At 45.5% G+C, this 21,715-nt stretch overlaps 1 protein-coding gene across 5 annotated transcripts in view; it reads left to right on the forward strand.

The window, feature by feature from the left end:
* The window catches only part of GATB (glutamyl-tRNA amidotransferase subunit B), a 74,895-nt gene that overhangs the window by 49,616 nt on the left and 3,564 nt on the right, over positions 1-21,715 (forward strand). For 2 of the 5 annotated variants that reach the window (XM_001501357.7, XM_005607818.4), the window contains 2 exons: positions 8,394-8,527; positions 16,050-16,128. In XM_001501357.7, coding sequence (XP_001501407.1) covers positions 8,394-8,527; positions 16,050-16,128 — 213 coding nt within the window. Of the gene's footprint in view, positions 1-8,393; positions 8,528-12,166; positions 12,382-13,707; positions 13,805-16,049; positions 16,129-21,715 lie in introns of all 5 variants that reach the window. The other 3 variants (XR_011436737.1, XR_011436736.1, XR_011436738.1) reach the window with 3 other exon arrangements.

Genomic DNA, 21,715 nt, shown 5'->3' on the forward strand with positions numbered 1-21,715 from the left:
TTCAGATTTTAACTCCAGTCTTTAATTTGTCTTGTCATTTTATTGTGTGGTAAGCACTGAATTATCTATTGTTAATTTATCCTTGATATTTACGGAACTCTAATATTATATTCTAACTCTATAATATTCTATCTTAGCATCTGGCACATAGTAGGCACAGTGAATATTTGTTCAGTGAATGGATGGACGCATGAGTGAGCTCGTAGGATACTATTCCAGTACTCGTGAGAGTCCTGGGGGAAGAAATTTTCTTGATGAAAGCATCCTGTTTCCAAAGGTCAGATACATAGCACTCCTGACAACCCAGCAAATCATAGACTGATCCCCGTGTCATTGATCTCTGGGCGAGAAGACCTGGATGGCCGCTGCAACCACGCCATATACCATGACCAGATGCGAGTCACTTGGTGTCTCTGACTCCTGTTTACCAAACTGGTTTCATTAGGACATTAAATCAAATCTGTATTCTGATTTTCTCTCTTAAACCATTCTGATAATACCCTCTCAGCAGAAAACCTGTATTACTCTTTTTTCCTCTGGCCACATAAAAAGTATCTTGCCCCACGTGGAACTTCAACCTGTTTAGCTAACCTTGCTTCCCTATCTTATGTCAAATTGCCTTGATTTCTGACCTCAGTTGTAAGGATTAAGGAATAGAAATATGGAAGCTGAGATGCAGGTATTAGGAGTCTGAAAAATTAGAGATTCTGATAGCATAGTGGGTCCTTCTCTGAGTCAGTATATCCTAGAGTAATTATTAGAATGATCAAGTTTGTATCATGTGCATATTTCCTAGCAAATAATCCCAGGGTGATGTCTGTGGGGCATCTCTTCCTAAACTCTGCCTTCCCTGACTCAGGGAATGCAAGTGAATTGTAGTCTCTTTCCTGAGCAGCTCATGACAGAGGCTGCTCACTAACAGCATGCTCTGCGGGTTGGAGTTCGGGGGACCCTTTTTAATCTGTCGTCACAGGAGCCCTCTGAGGTAGGTATTGTTGCTCTCCCCATCTTGCAGGTGAGCAAACAACCTCTGTGGTTGAGTCTAAGACTTTAATTAACTGCGCTGAGCCTGTGGGTGAGCCAGGTTTAAACCAGGCCGACGTCAGGGCCCGTGCTCTTCATTTCTAATCTCTGCTGCCCGCCTGCATGGATCGTGTGCCGCAGTGCCAAATAGGAGCAACGTTTCAAGTTCGTTGCTGCTTTGGGTCACTTAATAGAGAGAATGTGATTTGTAATTTTGTTAATATTAGTGCTTTGTATAGTCCCACTAATGCTTCGTGAAGCACAGTCCTCTGTCTAGTTCGTTTAAGACTTTGACCATCCCTCTTGGTTTTTAAGATGCCAGACTGCTCTTTAAATAAACACCAAGTGCTGTCTACTAAATTTGGTGAAAATCAGTCAACTTCAATGAAAAGCAGAAATTATGTTCATTTTCCAAGTAGGAGATTTAAGTCAGAGAAATGTAAGCTCCCCTCTGTAGCTTTATTTATTTTGTTTCTTAAACTTTCTGCCCTAGGTAGTTGGCTCCTTGTGACTGAATCATTGAGAAGTCTCTTCATAGGGCAGGGGGTGTGGGTTCGTGGGTTTTGTGGGATGATTTTGCCTGGTGCCTCCTGTCAGGCACTCGGCACATGGTAGGCACTAGGTAAGGAACGCATGTGAGTTCACAGGGTGACTCTGAATAGACAGAAAGATTTCAATTGCATCTGTCCTGGGAGATTTCAGTGGAGGAATGGTATAGCATTCCCCAGTTTAGTATTTCTTTAGGGCCTGCCATACTCTCCACAAGGCCCTGTGCTGGTGTCAAATGGGAGAACGTTATCTTTTCCACATTGCTTTTAACTCTCATGAGTAGCCCTATGGGCTGATGGGTTAAAACACTGAGTAAGAGACACACTCTTGATTCCAGATCTCACCTCTGACTCTTAGGAACTGGGAGCGCTCTGCAAAGGTTACTGGCACTGTTACCCTCCCCAGATGAAAGAGGAGGGTAATGACCCATTTACCCCAAAGATGATAGACACAGCAGGATCTTCACTGAATCTAGAAAAATCTCAATACAGGCAAGCAGACTCCCAAGATTATGCTGCCAGGGAGAACAGTGGCACCAAAGAGCTGTTGACACATCAAGAGCCACAGCAGGCAGAATTTTAAGAAAAATCCAGCACGGCCACACTGAGACTGTAGGAAAACATGATTGTGACCCTCCATATCAGTGACCTTTGCTGCCGTATGTGTCTGTCTGTCTGTCTTTGTGTGCAGCCTCAAGCTGTGTGGTCTTATTTGAACAACTTCATTTTCCCAAGCTGGTTATTTCCCATTTAAAGTCATAATCCTTTGCTTCCGACATCGTGGAAAAGGTTAAGGTGTCTCCAAGGGACAGAGAAGCAGAAAAGATCATGGCTGTGGTTGGTTGTTAAGTGGATTGTTTTCCGAGAATTTTGCTTTTTGTCTCTAGTAAGCTTGAAATGACTTGGTTTTCTTTCTGGATGAATTGCTTATAAAATCATTTCCCATCATAAATATCTGTCTATCCCATAGGTAGTACTACTTTAAAGCTAATAGTTTTAAAAAGCATCTGAAACCATATTGACTGGGTTTAGACTGCCCACATTACTGGGGAGCAGACTACTCATCTTCTGACTACTGCTGGAGGAAAATTCGTTTGGTCAACATTGTCACTCACCATAGTTCAGCTCCATGCAATTTTCGAAATTGATTTTACTTTTCATTTTACAAAATTGCACCCAGTGCTTGCCAGCTTAAGGGTGCTTTCACGGTTAGTCTATGCACTGGAAAAAGAACCAATATTTTGTTCTGGTAAAGTTGAATAAAAAGATGCATCTTCTGACTTTACTCCTTCAAAACCAGCAGTTCATTTATTTCAGATGCAAGTGATGAGGGGCCTTCAGAGATGAAGATCCTCTGGGCTCAGAGCCCTCTTACCCTCAGGGACCAGCCCTTTGGGGCAAACGTGCAGGGAGGAGTGAAGTCCTGCGTGGCCAGCCTGGGGGACTCGCAGGGGCTCTGTCCCTAATCCATCCTGAAGCCTGATTTCCTGTTTGTGGATGATTTCCTTTTTGGGACAGTTAACAGAGAGCTGCTGTTGAGTAACACAGGTTCCCTCTGTGTGGGACCGTTTGACGACAGTGGCTTCGGGCACATGGAGATGCGATTAGAATCAGAATTGATTTCTTGACAGCGAACTTGTTATGTCCCATTCTTGCAGATAGAGTCTTCTAATTATACCTGTCTGCTGTCAACTTTCATTACCTGAATTATTTGGATTTTGATTATCCAAGGGAAAGTATTATTCCCAAGTTGGTTTCCCTCAACATCTCTCCTGCAGTTAATGCGTCTCAGAGAATGTAAACTCATTTTCACGTTCGTCTAAGCCAGCTATAGGTGGGAACCCTCCCTGAACGGAACTGGTACCCTGAGTTGAACTCAGAGGCTTATACTTCCTGGCTTGGCTGGGAACAGAGCATAAGTGAAATTGTTGGGACCAGAGTTTTGCTCAGATTTTAGGGGCTCTCAAGCACTGCTGGGAACATGACCCAGAGGTGGAAATTGTGGGGACCAAATAGGGCTGTAGACCTCTCTAGTTGTGTATTCCTTGAGACAGACTGGAGAGCACACCCTGGGTGTTTCTGAGTCAGTTTCAGGGCTCCTACGGAGCACCACAGTCTTGAAAGTTGCAATGATTGTTCAGGATTCTGGCTTCCTCCGGACGTACTCAAGTGGAGAGTGATGTTTCCTATGCCAGCCTCACACCACCAATTAACTACCTGGTGTTTTTCCTCCTGAAGATTTCTCTGGATGAGTCATTTTTTTTGCTCGCTCGATGAAAGATTTCCACAACCAATTCTTGTTTCCATGAAAAGCAGAGGGAGGACTCATTCGACTCATTCGTATCATAGATCCAAGTCACCACCCTATTGAATGTTCCAATCCTTAATCTAACCAGAACTTCTGCTTTCTGCCTTAGGACCACCACTCTCTCAGGGCCTCCTTACCTAATTTCCATCCCAACACTAGCATTTGGTGTTATTTTCAGGGCCACTTTTCACAAAGTTGTTGGGTCTGTGTTCTGTTTTTCTTACCATGTAAGAATGACCAAATTCACAGGAATAACAAGAGAACATCAGAGTCCCGATCGATATGCAGATACTGGGCCCTCTTACAGGGTCTGCAGAAATGTTCAGTGGCTGCTCACCCTGGCACCCCTACCACGGGATGGATGCAATTCCAGCTGGTACCTCCTCAAAATGACTCATCATGCTCATGCCACATGAGAGCCTTACCCGGTTGAAGCCACTGTCATTCAGTCCTCAGATGCAGAGTCCCCTTTTCTGTCAGCTACTCCCACCACTGGCATGACCTGCCCAGTTAGGTATAAAGTTACCCATGGCAGACGAGTTAGAATGCAATAAAATACCTATGCTTAGTTCCAAAAGTATGTGAGTGATAATGGGATTTACTGTGTAATGTCAGAAAGTACTTCAGAATTGGGCAGTGTCTTGGTTTGGGTGTACTCACTGTAATTTCTCTGAGGAGAGGGTGTGGAGGGGATGCAGAAGAGAGGCCCAGGGGGCCTCTGGCTGCCCTTCCATCCCCAGGAAGCCCAGGGCAGGGGATGTGCCACTGTTTTCCTCCCTGATCTGGGAACAGATGTGTGTCATGTCACAGTGGAGAGTGCCACATGGTTTAGGTGTACATTGGCAAAGGCAGAAAGTGAACTTGGCTATTTTCTCCTTCTAATTTCTACACTAATTGCTGAGGGCCTTTGCAACATTTTTAATATGTTAAGAACCTTTGAACAGCTGGCAGTTCTCAAATAAAATAATGAAAGTGGTGCAAAAGTGCTTTTTTCGTGAGCTAGTTGCTTGATATTGTGCCTGGCCCTAGTAAGTGCTCAGATTCAGCCCCCAGGAAGGCGGGGATGTGACATTCATTCATCAGAGGCAGCATAACATGGAGGTTAAGAGAACAGCCTGCAGAGTTCATATCCCGGCTCTGCTGCTTTCTTACTGTGTGACCTCAAGCACTTAGTGCTCAGTGTCCTCAGCTGTAAAAGTTCTAGTAGTACCTAGCTCATAAGGTCGTTATTAGAATTAAATCAGTTAATATAGAGAACCTACTTAGAACAGTGACTGGCACTTAATTATTGTTGCTGTTAAAACTGTTATCATTAATATCATTTTCAGCAGCAGCCATGTGCGGCTCCCCGCAGGGCTGGCTGCTGATCTCCGTGTCTAGCTGGTGTCCAGGAAATACTCTTGAACTCGAGAGCGAGCCCAGGATTGCTAAGCTAGGGTCCCTGTAGCTGCCAGGTCACTCCCTGCCACATAACCAGCTGTTCTTCAACTTGTACTTTGTGGGCTTTTTCTTCTCTAAGTCTGCCACTGGGCAGCTGTCTCTATCAGGTGTCGTTCTACTTCTAAATATAGCCCAGCCACATTTCTGCCCTATCATCATCTTCACAGGGTGTGTGACTTAGACAGAACAAGAATGGCAGTTGAGAAATCAGCCTTCATCCTAGTCCAATGGATAGTCTTCTGACATTTTATCCTATCTGAAGGTAGAACTCAAAAGACAACTTTGTGGCACATTGCTTCCAGGGCCTGACGCGGGGTAAATTGGGGTTCCTTCCCAGAGCAGGTGCTGAAGGCGAGGTGATCCCTCTGCCTTGCCTCACACTGGCGTTGACCAACTGACAGATCCATTAGCAAAGGAGGGTTCCTGTTAGTGTCCAAGAGGCTGAGCTGGCATCGGCTGTGGGTCTAATTGAATGCTTGGGGAAATTTGATTAAAATGTGAAAAAGATGCTTCCTGGTCATAGAGCTGTAACACTGTCTGGTATTAGACAAGAGACAGGACCAGTTGTCCCTGCTGCTTTAGCCATCTCTGAAGGAACATTTAGAGTCACACTTGGCTAGGAGACTTGACGCATGGTGTGGCTGAAGTTTCAGCTCCCTCTCATGTAGGGTAGATCAGTGCTGAGTCGAGTGCTTGCTCGTTGCCTTTGAGAAGGACATTAAGGGTGACCTAATGCAGTGGCCTTTCTGCGTTGCTGTTAATAGGTTTTTATGTAAGGGAATTGCTGGCCCACAGTTTTCCTGGGAAAATCAGATGGCTGCACTGCCACGTTCACCAGAGACTTCTGAGATTGGTGCCAAGCTTATTAGCATTTGCCAATCTCATAGAAAAACTAAGACCTTATCTAGAATGCTATGTGTTTTTTTCTGAAAAGCGGGCTTCTGATCTGAAGAGCCAGAGCAGGCAGCCCATGTGTGACTCTTTATTGATCCATCATTCTCTGGGCAGCAGTGGCTCAGCCTCTGTCAGCCCCGCTGCCTGAAGCTCACCCCATCCCAGCAGCAGGTTTTCATGTCTGCTTCAGACTGTGTGCTGAAAGCCTGTATATCCCCTAGTGAAGCACAGTTCCAGCTCGGAGAGGCTTCATCACAGCACTGACACGAAAAGACAAACAGAAATCTGACTTGCCATGTTATCCATCCAATAAAAAAACCACCCAGGGGTAGAGGAATAGATATTCATCACGTCCCAGCAACTCAGCCAAGCCTGGGAGTTCAAGTGCAGTATTTCTAGGAGAATTTAGAAAAACCTTTCCTTGGCAAAGCACAGAGTTCTCCTCCTGACAGCTCTTTTCACCAGCAGGCCAGCCTGTCTGGGTTAGAACAAAGGGAATTCTGCCCGTCTGATTTGGGCCGGATAGCGGTTTTCTACTTCCCCAGTGGTTTGTGTACCATCCTGGGAGTTTGAATACTTTTCCTTAAGTTAAGCAGAGCTCCCTCTTCATGCTGCATGGATTTGCCTTTATCTGTAGTCAGGCTTTGGCTGCTGAGGTGACCTTTGCCCTGGTTTAGCATGAGCAGAATAATAGCATTGGCTTGAAAAGAGATTCGGGAGGTGATTATGGGATTATTCAGTAGGCTTGTCACCAGAGAATTTATGTTACAAAGAGCATATAGATTTTTTTTTATTATGGAGTTTCTACTGTAGCAGCTGTGTGCCTGTGTGTATATTACAGCATCTACAATTGCTAAACTTTCAGAGCACTTTTGTTAGTATGTCTTCCTTCCTCCCAGTATCTTATTTTTCCAGAAAGTTCTTGTAGTTAATGAAGGTTCCCTGAAAGGGGTAAGGTTGTGGGCCTTACCTGCAGTATAAAGTTAAAAAGGAATATTTCAAGGAAAGCATGGTTTGGTTTGATTTGAGCAGGTAGGGGAAATCTACTATTTAAAATATGCAGTGGTTCCTCTGCATTTGGAAACTTCAGCTGCCCCTATGTGAGTGGAACATGTGTTTATATTTCTTACTGAAAAACGATGGATGAACTTAGCCAAATTTCTTGGTTTTGCCAAATCGATCTGAGCTGGCAGTGAGTCATAGTGCATAACTTGATGAGTGCCTTGAGGTTACTCTTCTCCATAGTTGTGGCCATTCTAATATTTAAAGGTGAACGTGGTATGATAAAGAATGAGCATTAACATGTGATTTTAAAAAGATACCCATGGAGATAGGAGACGTCGATTCCATCCATTGATGCTTACTTACCAAGCAGTATCATGGCCCAGCACTGACTTAGCTCTAGTTATAGAGTAAACAGGACAGCATGGCTCCTGATTCACAAGGCTGACGGTCCAGAGGGAGAGAAACAATGCAGTTGTCTTCAAATAAGTCTCCTTGATGAGCCAACCTGGCTGATTGTGTTCCTGGAGCAAGACGAGAGGCCGGTCAGCTGTGCCAGGCTCGGCTCAAAAGGTTATGTGGTCTAAGTGGGTCACATGCGCGTGTGTCCTTCCTCATTTTGAAAACCATTTTTCTCACCTCTTGGGATGATATGAAGATGAACACAGTTACAATCCACTTTTGACGTTCTGAGGTAGAATGTTCTGTTTGTTCCTTCTTGATTTGCTTCTTTTCTCACCTTCTTATTCTAGCAAGCACTAGGACTTCCAGCAGAGGATAGGAAGAGACAGGACAGTCAATTCAGACCAACATCATGGGCCTGAGGATACGGGATGCAGCTCAGGATGAAGGTTGTAGGGTACACAAAGCTGACACTGAGAGGGCAGGCGAGTTTGGGGGATGGTGAATTTCATCATCCTCTGGTCCACAAGTCAGGGCTCTCTGAAGTATGTTCATTCCTTTGAGAAAATGCTATATGAATGCACAGTGACAGTAGTAGAAGAAGTAGAATATTTGCTATTTACCGAAAGTGATCAGAATTTCCTGGTGATGTCTCCGTGTTTAGGAAAGTGCGAGTAGATGTGTCAGAGGAGGCAAAGGTGACAGTTTCACATTTGCCTTCAGAGTGCTGATCTTTCGTTTTCTGGAGGCTTTATATAATTTTTTTTTCTTTACAGAATGAAGTTGGCCTACTGGAGTTCTTCCAAAATGTGATGAAAGAAACTAGGGCAGAGCCAAAAAAAGTGACTAGTTGGGTCCTCAACACTCTTCTGGGTTTTTTAAAGCAACAGAACCTTGCTGTCAGTGAGAGGTGAGTGGATCTGGGGATTTCTTTCTTCCTTTATGATGAACTCTGTGCCCAGAAGCAGCTGAAATAGGGCAGGGCCAGTGTTTTGCTCTCCTCGTTCCCCCTCAGGATCTCCTGACAAGACATGAACCTCCCCCATGAGTTCCAAATTCTAAAGCTGGCCTCTGTCACATCTGAAAGGTCATTTATGTGTTCAGATCTCTGACTCTCCGTGCTGTCCTTGGTACTGTGCTTGGGCTGGGGGCCTGAAGATGAATAAGACAAGGGGTTTACAAGCTGCGGGGAATACAGACCTGTGAGAAAACAGTCAGTCCCCTCCGTATGACCCTGTTGTACTTCAGGCATGCGTGCGGTACTGTGAATGCACAAAAAGAAGCCCTGAGCTGAGGCCGAGGAAACCAACTGAGGTTTCCCTCAGAATGAAGGAACTAGATTCCCTCAGAAACCAAGCCCTGAAGAACTGGTGGCAGTTGTCAGGTGGTGGGAGGGGCAGGGGCATTCCAGAGAAAGGAAGCAATCCTGCAACACTCAGGGACAGGCAGGCTCAGGAGGCCCAGAAACTCCAGGGTGCTCAGGCAGGCAGGCAGGCAGGCAAGGTAGGGGGAAAGCTCCCGAGACAGGCACAGGTCACCTGGAGGACTTGGTATGCCTTTGTCAACAGCTCTCGGGAGCCACAGATGACAAGTTCACTCCAGTTTCACTTTGGGGGAGTGGGACGGAAGAACAGACTAGAGGCAGGTAGCCCAACTGGGAACGTCCTACAGGAGTGCCAGTGAGAAACGCTGGGCCTGAGCCGAGGTGGCCATAGCAGGGCTGAAGTGAGGCGGACCAAGGTGAGAGCAGTTCTCTCACACAAGCACAACTTCCAGATTTCCTGCTTGGGCAGTGGAGTAAAATGGAGGGCAGTGCTTTTCAGTGTAGTGGGAGGTAAAGGAAGAAGAACAAATCGAGAGGGCTGGGGTAGGGGAGGAAGCCATGTTCCTTTCCGGACGTGCTGAGTTTGAGCTGCTTGTAGAACAGACATCCCCCTCACAGGGGTGACCGTTACGCAGTCAGATATGCAGATCTACAGCTGACGAGAGGTGTCTGGGAGGTGTGAATCTGAGCGCTCTCATCTGTCCGTTATTCAGCACAGATTTATTTAGACTCTGCTCTGTGCTAAGCCTGGGAAAGACCAGTCAACATGACAGACACAGTCCCTGCTCTCAGAGCTGACAGTCTAGAAGCCGGTGATTCCAAAGCGGTGGGTTAGGTGCTCTGAGAAGGGGAAGGTAACAGCTAAGCTAAGACCTGAGTGAAGGATGAGTAGGGTGAGTCAGACAAAGTCCGAGGGATAAAAGTGTTCCAGGCCTAGGGAACAGCACGTGTAAGAATCTGGAGGTGAGCCTGGGGGTGCCACTTTTGGGAATGCAAGCACACAGCCCAGTGTAAATGTGCATGGACTTAGCAACGTAGAGATGGGACTTGAAGTTGTCAGAGCAGATGAGAACTGTCACCGAGGAGCCAGCGTGATAAGAGGGCTGAGGAAGGAGCCTGAGACGCTCTCGACTTTAAGTGAGAAGCACGGACAGAGAAGGGAGAGGAAAACCAGGAGAATTGGTGACACAGAAGCCGAAGAAAAGGAAAGTTTCAGGAAGGAGAGAATGAGCAGCAGGTTTAAGTGTGGGGAGTGGAGGAGACAGAGTTCATTAGGGACACATAGGCAGGTGACAGGGCCCTGGCAAGGTCTCAGTCTCAGCGGTGTGTCATTGTCTCAGCACCATCCCACGGCCATGGAGAAGTGGGGTGGAGAAGACAGGCACATTCGATATATGATTCCAAAAAGTTGTTAGTTCAAAGAAGTTAACTCTATACAATGCCAGCTTCGTGTTCAGCCTCTTGCTCGCAGTGTGTAAATGCATGTATTAACGTGGCCGTGTGGGCTCAGTTCCCTTCCTTCCTTGTCTGCTTATCAGCAGTGACCTTGGATGGGTTCCCCTCTCTGACTCTCAGATTCTTCACAGTTAAATGCAAGTGACGGTACCTGCCTCCAAGGGTTTTTGAGAGGGAAATGTGCAGTGCCTGGCCCATAGCGGGCCCTCAGCATTGGCTTCCTTCTCTTTGCCATGTTGGTATCTTAAGTACCAAAACAATGGCCACTCTTAGTTTCCTGAACTCCTGTGGCATCTGTTGCCTCTTGGTCTTTCATTCCTGTCCTCTCAGGTTTGACCTCTCTATTCAGAAACTCCATTCTTCACACTGAAAATACTGTGGCCATTCAGTGAAGGCTGGAGCCACCTGGAAGAGTTTATGGAGGAGATACAGCTGTCCCAAAGCCTTAAAGGATGGATAGGATTTGGTGAGGGAGAGGGCTGGACGATGCCTGTGGGGAGCCAAGACGTGGGAATGACTAAGAGTCGGCAGGTTTTTGGACTAGGGAGGAGCACAAGCCAGTAGGAGCAAAGGGAGGAAAACAGCAGAAGAGTACAGTTGACTGTATAATGGGAGCAGAGCTAGAATATGGAGGGTGTGGAAAGTCACAGAGGAATTCAGCTGTGAATCTGGAAAATAGGTGCGAGGACCACTCTGTGCAGTGTGCACGGAGAGATGAACAGGACCCCATCCCAGCCCTCAGGAAGCTCTCAGTCTCCTGGGGAGGACTAGACTTGTGCATCGATATTTTAGTTCAAGGCAGAATGGGTGCTTCCTATTTGAGAACCATACGCAGAGCAGAGAGGAGGGAGATAATGTTAGCCAGAAGAAGCCAGGGAGGCTCCCAGAAGATGCGGTTTGAGCTTTTGGAGGAAATATAAATCTTAGCTTTAAATTTATGGTTTTCCATATTGTTGGCTGTAATTCCTAGGGTCACTGAATTTTAGTCTTGGCAGAGACCTTAGATATCTTCTGGTTCAGCTCTTTCATTTAGCAGAGAGGAAATTGACGCCCTAGGAGGTAAGGTGACGTGCCTCAGGTTGTACACCTGCTAAGACTGGAAGCCACGTCCCCTGACTTTCAGATCAGTTTCTGTATATGTTGAGCTGTGAAATTAGGGCTTTGCTAACCATCATTTTGGTAGCTTCTAGAGGAACTGAGGTTGATAAATTTGCCTGTTGAGTGAACTTGGACCCCAAGTACTTACCCAAACAATTCATAAGCACTAGAGTTTTAAGGTTACTCAGTTCTAAATAAAAGTATACCTGGTTGTCCAAAATCAGGAAAAGAGGAAGCTAAGCAACAGTTCTGTTTTACAATTTATGTAGAGCAAGAACGGAGGAGCCAAAACCACGCTGTAGCAGCTTTCTTCCTCCATAGTTCAAAGAACTTTTAGCTGGACTGGATATAGCAGCCTCACCTTGGAACAAGCATTAATTAATGAGCAACCTCAGCCGCTAGGGCGAACGTTCCCGAAGCTTAGAGCAGCAGTGGCTGCAAAGCTAGCAACAGTCTCATGATGACACCAGGCAAGGAACCCTCTAGAGATCAAGTTGGCAGGAACTAATTTTGCAAATTAGCATTCATCTTTAAAGACCTCTCAGAAGACTGGGGTTTAAAGGGTCCAACCAGAAAAGCTCTTGTTGAATTTGGCTTTGTAATGATTTTGAGTATATTGCTTTGAAAGTTGTTTTTTGTTAATAACTCATTCTACATTACAATTCATAACAGGTTTGATTTAGGTAAGAAAGTGGGAGTTACAGATTCCCTGACCAAGCATTTCATGGTGAAAGCAGGCAGATGCGGGTGTCCAGTTGTCCGATCCAGCTGAGGAGCCCGAACTTCCAGGTCAGCTCTGGCAGCAATTCCTGAGGCCCTCGGAAACCAGGGACGGCCTTTGAGGCCAGAAGGGCCTATGCTGACAGGAAGATTAATCCAGTAGTGTGGTATGTGGGATGGCGTCCAAGAATGGGGCTGCAGGAGTTGGGAGCCTGTTAGAGATCACCGTGTCCACAGTCACACCATGTCAGACATGGAGGTATTGGGACTGCAGAGGAAGGGCTGGCTATCCTTAATGTTTTGAAGGATCCCTCGGATTTGGTAATATGGACTAGATTTATGCAGAGTAAGCAATGAATAAAGCAAAGACAGCATGCCAGTTGGCACCCAGGTGACTAGAAGCCTGATGGTGTCATCTGCTGAGACAGAATCTGTGGGGTAGAAGGGCAGAGGAGCTGGTCTGTGGAGAAGATAAGTTTGGTTTAAAACAAGGGTTGGCAAACTATGGCATGTGGGCCTGCGGCCTGTTTTTATACAGCCTGTGAGCTAAGACCAGTTGTTACCTCTTAAATAAACCACAACAAAGAAGAATATGTGACAGAGGCCACGTGTGGCCCACAGAGCCTTCAATATTTACTATCTGGCGCCTTCTGGAAGTTTGCTGGCCCCTGCTTTATTGCATGTTGTTTGGGTGAGATGAGACCTCTCGAGAGGTAGTTGAATTTAGTGGGAGAGAGAACTGGACCCTGAAGAGGCAGTGACAGTCTTGGGGACAAATGTGCTTTCCTCCTTTCGCAGACTGAGGGAAAGGCAGAGAATCACGGAAAAGAGCACCAAGGCTGCTCGTAGTTACAGGCAGGAAGTAAAAGAAGGACAGTCAGGGAGAAGGAAGAGAATCTGGAGGCCCAAGGAGAAGGGGTCTTCACCAGGGAGTTTAAACATAGCCCGGAAGTCAGGAGGCAGCAAGATCGGGGAAAGCTGTTATGTTTGGCAACAAGTGAGGGAGGTGATCTTTTTAAGAGAACAGCTCTGTAGAGGAATAGCCTTAGAATCCAAATGACGTGCCCTTAAGGGGGTAGATAGTAGCCACTAATGCTAGGTCTTTATTGGTAGAACTGAGGTGAGAAACCAGACAGAAGCAAGTGTCTACATGATCAGTTGAAGGCATTTTTAAGACACAAGATCTGAGCATTTGTGAAGGTGTGAGATTAAGGCCACAGGAGATTGGAAAGAAACGTCTGAGTAAAATTCATAGGAGTGGAAAGAGATGGGATTAAGAGCCTGGGTTGAAGGGTTTGTTTTATGGAAGAGGAGGAGGGGCTCATAGAAAATTCTGAATCTCACATCAGCTGATGTTCTTACGAAGTGGGAGGTGAGGGTTTGTGCCAAGAAGGGGAGTGGGAAGGAGACTGTCTTGAACAGTTGCTTGGGTGGGGGCACCAGGTAGGGGGCGCTAGGAAATTAGTGAAATGAACAAAAGGATTATTGACCAGCAGGAGCCACCTGGATGTCCAAGTCCCAGTGTCTTCCTCCAGGAGCTTCCTGTGTCCCATTTTAACAGAAGCAGAGAAGGTAGACTCTGGGCCTAAGGTGAGCTTGGGGATTGAGATGAGCAGCACATTCCACAAGTATGGGGCAGGGTTGGGGGGAGTGGGGTTGGGTTTGTGGTGGTAGAAATGTTAGGGTGTCTGCTTCTGGAATATAAGCTGGGGATGGAGTTGTGACCCTAAAAGAGCTCTAGGGGACTGGATGAAGTTGGGAGATTTGAAAGATCCCATTTCTCCTCCTCTGTAGATACACTGGCCTTGGAGGGATTGGAGACCAGCACACAAAGCTTAAGCCACTGATGTCAGGTTCTTCATTAGTGGAGACATGTTCACTATCCGGAAACCAGTATTACCTGACAGCAGCAAATTAGTAACTTGTGCTTCTGTCGCCTGTATATTGTCGCCAGATCTGATGGTTTATTTATTTAACTGATGAGTGGAGTCTTTCAGGCTCAGCGGAACAAGTACATATCTTTGTCATCATCTCGCTGGAGGTCAGCCCTGGCATATCTGGAATTTGTATATGCAGTATACCAGCTTTTCCCGTTGGGGGATCAATCCCTTGACATAGATATTATTGACCGAGTGTCAAGCATTATGGGTACAAAAAGGTGACTGAGAAACCCCAAGTGCTGTTAAGTCAGTGGAGATATTTCATAGTGTAAATTTATGACCTAACTAATGAATTAAGGCCATTAGATGGAAAGTGAAATATTTTCAGTTGCCTTGTGTTCTGTTTCCGTCCTTCTCCATCCCCACAGCCCTTATATCATTGACTCAGGGGGAGGAGGGGCCCTCTCATTCGCATGCTCAACCTCAGTGCTTCTTACGGGTTCCACACACAGTCTACACTCTAATTAATCGATTGTGCTTTCTAGGATTGTGGAACATCCGAGAAACCCAAATTTAAAATTAAAAAAAAAAAAAACTGATTCCTTGTTGCTTGTCAGTAAGGGTAGGAGGTTGGAAAAAGGTTTTCAGTGTGTTTCCTACCCTCTAACTCGTCCTCCAGTTGAGATTTAATCACGGTGGTTCCCACATCTTCTGAATACCAACGTAATAACACCAGACCCTCTCCAAACCTAATTTCGACCTGGAGTTACCTTTATCCAGACTTTGGGATAAACAGACACTGTAAGGATGATGGGCAGCCTTTGTGTCAGCTGTTTTAATGAACAGCCCGCAGGAGGTTTCACTCTACTGGAATCAGACCACAGCAAGTCATACCTGGTTAACTTGTGCTCAGTTGCTTTGGAATTCATGGGAATTGGCATGGAGGCTAAGTGGCAGTCTCCTTTTTATTATCTAAGAGCTTACAAAGAAATTAATAGCAAATGATAGCAATCAAGACTTAAACAGAAGGTGTTTTCACCTGGCATCACGCATTCCGGCTTTCATTTATACAGACTCACTGATGTGCTGTTTATAAGTCCTCCCTATCTATTGAAAACAAGTCCCCTAACGACCTCAGACAGACAGCGTTTCGTTAGTCTGGTTGCTGTATATGTTTAGAAATAGCAAAACCATATATTTTAAAAGAAACAGTGTGTAATTCAGTCTTGTCTTTCACTAATCTAGGCGCTCACCCCCCAACCCCCACCCTTGAATGTGAATTCATGACACCTTACGTGTTTGGTTGTCCCTTGGCCTTTTGTTTCGTGGGACCTTGGCAAATATGCCACGTCCTAGAAGTATAACTATAATGAATTCTGGGCCCTTCTGTGTCCAGAAAGCCATTGTGAGCCTGCAGGAGAGACCGGTCTGTGGAGATGTCCATGAGGATGGATAAAGACATGGTTGGTCATTGTGTTCTTTTAAAAAAAATGCTCTTATAATTAAAAGGAATTTATATTTGCACAAAAACTCTCAGAAAAGTGGCTTTGTTAGCTGTTTTCTTTGAAGTAATCTTTAGGCTGATCTTTCAGTTGAAAATATTTAATTACCAGGTTTTTTTCCTTTTCCTCCTCATGGTTCATGAATTTTGCAGCCACCTCCTTTTTTTGACTAATTAAACTGAGCAGTTGTCTGTTGCTACAACTTCTGCCAAACAGCTGTTATTGTTGGGTGGTAAAATAAAGAAAACAACACTAGTCACAAAAATTTGTTGTATGCTAAGATACAAGATAAGTAAATAAAATAGAGCCCAGTTGGCTCATTATTTTATTCCTGGTTGTGGGTTTAATTATTTAAGCCTACAAAATGAAGTGCTTTGATTCTGAATAACCATAAATGGATATGCTGACAGTGTGAAACGTACATTTCTTTTCTCTCCTTGTGGGGGTTGCTAGTCCTGTCACCCCTTCTGCACTGGCCGAGCTGCTCAACCTGCTGGACAGGAAAGCAATTTCTTCATCAGCAGCTAAACAGGTATGTCCACACTTCCTAAAGCTTCTCGCTGCTCTGCTATCTCGATGAATGTTTTATGTGAAATTCAAATGCCAGCATTAAGTGAATTTCATAATTGAAGTATTCAATGCTTGTGGGTGCTATTTTTATACTGAAAGGTAGAAACATTTTATTTAGCAAAGGAAATAAAGCCAGTATGTGCAATGCAGGTAGTTTGCTTCTCATCTACTAGTGTTTGTCTTCGCCTGCAATGTTTCCCAAACATTTGCTTCTGTAAAGGGCTGGGGTCCAGCAGCTTGTGGGGGCTTCAGACTACGTGCACCTTCCCTGTGCCCTGCAAGGCCCACAGTAGGCTGGGCCCTGCTCCCTGGCCCTCTGGTGCTCCCTCACGTCCTCTGCAGCCTCCCAGCCGGTACCAGGGGCTCATCTGTCTTCATCTCGTGGTAGCCCCCTAAAATTCAGTCTCCCAGTGGGAGGGTGAGGTCAGACAGACTGCTTCCTCACACTTAGTAGACAAAATTTTACACACATGCCCAGTGTGTGAAACTCATCATCAGAGGTGGCCTTCTGCCTCATCTCTGCCTCCACCTGACAGTCTTAGGTGGGTGAAGATTCCTAGAATTCAGAAAACTCTACAAAGAAGTACTCAGAAAGATAAAGAACACCAACACAGCTGCCTGATCTGGACTTCAGATATCGCAGTTGTCAATGCCTCAGCCAGAAACTTAATGTTATTTTAATGATGCCTTTTACATTTAATATTTATATGCATTGACAGTAGTGGCAGGTTACAAAGCGAGGCTTTGGAAAAGCGTCTGCTTTTGGCTAATTATGAGGCACCGTGGAGCATACTCCGCTCTGTGCTGTGAAACTGGAGACAAGAACTAATAAAGGCTCTGTTTACCCACCACCCAGTGAGGCTGTCAACCACAGGGACCTCGCCACATTTAGGAAAGGATTTTGGTTGCCTGGATGTCAGAGGAATACAAATGTTTATGACAATGCTCAGCAGTAGCAGAAAGATTAGATGGCCTGAGGGCAGAAAAACATGATATATATATATATATATATAAGAGCAGATGAATTGTAGCATTTGAATTGAAAGAGGAAAAAAATCTTCCCCTTCCCACTCATCTTGCCCCACCAAGAACAGGGGGAAAATACCTAGTGCAACAAATATAATAGGTTCAGTGGGAAGAAATAGAAAATGCTAGAAGATACTGACAACTGGGTTCAGATATAGACAGACACTTTTGGATTCTCTCAACTTCCAGTGTGTTTAAAGGAGGTGGGGTGAATCCTGGCTTCTGTGAGGCAGTCAAATAAAAATAAAAGTAAATGTTAAATGTGTGCTGCATAAGGGAATCTGCCTTATATATCATTGCCTTGAGGGGCTGCTTTTTTATTTTTCTACTTTGTTTTCTGTCTTTAAGAAAATCACTTACTGATTTTCTGGTGAAAAAGATGTTATCTATTCATTATAAAGAATTTAAGTAATGCAGAAAAATGTAAAGATTTTTGAATTCTACCACCTTGAAATAACTACCATTAATATTGGGTGAACATCATCCCAGGCATCTTTCCACGCATATGTACCATTAGAAAGATGGATTGGGGCTGGCCCCGTGGCGCAGCGGTTAAGTGCTCACATTCCACTTTGCTGGCCCCGGGGTTCGCGGGTTCGGATCCCGGGTGCAGACATGGCACCGCTTGGCCAGCCATGCTGTGGTAGGCGTCCCACATATAAATTAGAGGAAGATGGGCACGGATGTTAGGGCCAGCCTTCCTCAGCAAAAAGAGGAGGACTGGCAGCAGTTAGCTCAGGGCTAATCTTCCTCAAAAAAAAAAGAAAGAAAGATGGTTTGATGGCATGGGCAGACGTAAGGTTAGAGAAATACAGACTTTCGAAAATAAGAGGTTATGATATATTGTTTTTTAGTTTATGTTTTTATAAAGTGTACAGTTCATTCGTTTTTAGTATATTCACAAAGTTGTACAACCATCACCACTCTGTAATTCCTGGAAAACCAACCCCACATTCATTAGCAGTCACACCCCATTAATCCCTCACCCTAGGCAACCACTAATCTACTTTCTGTCTCTATGGATTTGCCTGTTCTGGACGTTTAATATAAATGAAATCATACAATATGTGGCCTTTTGTGTCTGGCTTCTTTCACTTAACGTGATGTTTTCAAAGGCTATCTATGTTGTAGCATGTCAGTATTTCATTCCTTTTTATGGCTGAAGAATATTCCATTGTCTGTATATACTACTTTTTGTCTATCACTCATGAATAAATGGACATTTGAGTTGTTTCCAATTTGGGGCTATTATGAATAATGCTGCTTTGAACATTTCTGTACAAGTTTTTGTTAAAGCGATGATGTTTTCAGATTTCTTGGGTATATACTTATAGGAATGGAATTTCTGGATCATGTGGTAATTGTATGTTTAACATTTTGAGTAGCTGCTGAACTGTTTTCCAGACTGACTGCATTTTACATTCCCATCAGCAATGTGTGAAGCTTCTAGTTTCTCCACATCCTCGCCGGCTCCTCTTATTGTCCGTCTTTCTGATTGCAGACATCCTAGTAGGAGTAAAGTGATGTCTCACTGTGGGTTTGACTTGCATTTCCCTAATGACTAATTACATTGAGCATTTTGTGTGTCTTATTTTTACAGTGTACTTTTTTAAAAAAGAAAAAATGTGTTACAATTAATTTTTACTGAATTTAACAGAAGACTCCAAGTAGACCTTGGGTTTTAGAAACCCTGTGAGCCAGAGGGTGCTCAGGCAGAGCAGAAAGACTCTCTGCTTCTACTAGTTATTCGCGTTTCCTCTGACAGAACTGGAAGAGGTTCCGTTAGTGATGAGATGACCAGGAGACGAGGAAGAGAGTTCACCAAGAAACTGACTCCTCAGCATGACAACTGTGCAGAAAGAGTCATGCTGTCCTGGGGACATTCTGCATTCTAAAGAATCTCCCACATTATGTCTAATTTATTATTAATCCGTCTCTCTCCACCTGTCTCTCCCTTACGTTATTTTCATCCTTTACACATTTCACTGCACCTTCCTCTGGGTGTTCCAACGTGCTTCTGAGATTTACAGACCTCATCCCTTCAGGACTCCAGGGGCCAGGGGAGTTAAGGGGTTGCTGCCATGAAGCAGCCCTATTTTTCAGAAGTGGAAAGAGAAACTCAAAGATTATTTATCATGATGAGCCACACGCTGGTAACTGTAGACAAAAGCATCTGGATTCCTCTCACAGGATCCAGTTCCGTCTATTGAAGTAGCGGGTGCAGCCCGCATCTCCTCCCCTCACCCAGGACAGGGCCCACCAGACCCCCAGCCGGTATCATCACAGCTCACCTGCAGCCAGCATCCCAGGATCCCAAGCCTCTTGAGACTCAGAGGCCCTGGGTGTTGTCCAGACTGCTGGCCAGCCAGAGCCACAGGGGAGATCGTGTGGGACGTGTATGTGTCTCCTTTGTGCAAACCGGAAATAGATTTGGATGATCCACTGTCTCCCGAGGATTGTCCAGTTAGTGTCTCCAGGGGCCCAGGCCGAACTGGAACTCCACAGAGATGGAGATCGAATTTTAACATGCAAGTGTGCCTTTTAACCAGTTTCCTCTTGTCTACTTTGTGGTCTGTTTTAAACAGAAATCCTCAAAAACCTTTTAATGTAGAAAATGTTGTATGTCATGCAGTAAAACCGTTACAAATGATTTGATGTCTTTTTCTCCCTTTTAAGGGGTGTTTCAATTCTTTGCACATTTTACTATGCCCTGCTTCTCTTAGGGGCTTGGGTTGCTGTTTGTGCCTCTCTAGAAGAATGACTTTTCACAATACTTGCCTTTGACCAGAGGGGGCTCCCCGCTCTGTGACTGCGACAGCTCCCTCCCTGCCCTCTCCCCTAATAGCTCTTTCCTCCACACTCTGACCCCTGAAACTCCAAGACAGGCAGGGACAGGCGAAGGGTCTGCCTGCTTTCCTTCCATCCTTCTTCCTTTCAGATACTTAAAAAACAGCTTTAGCTAGAGAAACAGTTGGGTCGTAGTTAAGAGGGTGTATGAATTCAGTCCCCAAGGAACCGAAGGCTGAGTTTCTGCCCCGTGTGTCAGAGCTGGCTCTGGTGGTCGTTGTGTGACTGGGGCCTCCCAGCTTGCATGACTCCATGCTTTCGGTGGCCATTTATTAGCACGGATGACCAGCGCTGCACTAGGAATCCCTTGTTGTGTATGTTTGTCTTGGGTGGGCAGCAGCAGGGCCTGGGAGCTGCTCGCCTGGCCAGAAACAATTGCACTTCGATAGCACTTCCCAGGGTGGTGATTAAACACAGACAAAAGCTGAGGATTTATGCTGCAGCACGGGGCTGGCAACCACAGAGGCCATTATGTTTGCAGCAAGACGGCCCAGAGCCCTGCAGAGTCTGGCCTGGAGGCAGGCTGGCCCCCTTCAGTGGCTCTCACCCTGCTGGGCTCCAGCCAGGACTGCACAGTCTGTGTCTTAAATAGGAATGAGCAGAGGGTTGGACAGCTGGAGTCTACTGTGTCAACCCAGGGGGCCGGGGCTGGGGTGCAGTGACCACTTGACTAATTTGGGAAGTTAATAAGCTGATGTGTTCTAACTACAGGAGTAAAGGACACTCCAGCCACCGGGCTCCCATTTTTTCCTGGAGACCACTGATGTTTCTCTAATGTCCCTCCTTTGCGCCCTTACCCTGCCCCACTTTCTCAGGGAGCAGCCAGCCTCTCTGCATTTCAAAGCATCCCTTCTAGCTTTTCTCCTGCTTTTCCTTCCAAATGGTGTGGTTTGGCAGCGATCCCTGAGCTGCCTCACATCGCCTCTATTCTGGTTATTTTGGCTCAGGCAAATCCTACCAGGGGTTGAGCCTTTGGGGTCCCAGCCGTATTAGGTGCCAAGCAAGGCTGACCTCCTAGTCGGCCTGCTCAGGTCTGCTCTGTGCTTTCAGCCGCAGCTGCAGTAGCTGCCAGGAGAAATGACGTGGGCCTGGGAGTGCCCGCCACCCCCACCCCATGACCTACCAGGCAGGCCTGCCCCAGGCTGGGGCTGCCAGGAGCGCCCGTGTCTGCTGAGCTTTGCGCCTCGTTTTCCTGTAAAGAGATGCTGCGTAGCTTCTTTGTGAGTCCTTGCAGGTGATTTGAGATGTCCACTCTCTTCCTGAATGTGGGACATTGTCAGCTAGGAACCTTTTTAGGAGACTGTGCAGATGAACAAAATAAACACTGCTCAGTCTAAACACCCACCAGGAAGGAATCATTTAAATTACAGTAAATACATTTGATGGGTATTAGGTTTTTTAATTAATATGAGAAAGTACATCTGTAACAAGTGAGACAAAAGCAGGCCACAAGTTGTATATGTTATTACAACCCTGTTACAGAGCAGAAAGAAAAAGATGGGAGGGAAAACAACACCAAAATGCTGACATTGGTTATCTTGAGGGAATGAGAATACAGGTGATGTCTTCTTATTTTTTCTGTATCTCTTTATTTTCTACAGTGAACGTGTATTAACTTTTATAATTAGAAACACTGTTTTAATAATTCTTAATTCAAGAAGAATAAATATATCAGG

The sequence above is a fragment of the Equus caballus genome, chromosome 2 (assembly GCF_041296265.1).
Source record: "Equus caballus isolate H_3958 breed thoroughbred chromosome 2, TB-T2T, whole genome shotgun sequence".
Taxonomy (NCBI): domain Eukaryota; kingdom Metazoa; phylum Chordata; class Mammalia; order Perissodactyla; family Equidae; genus Equus; species Equus caballus.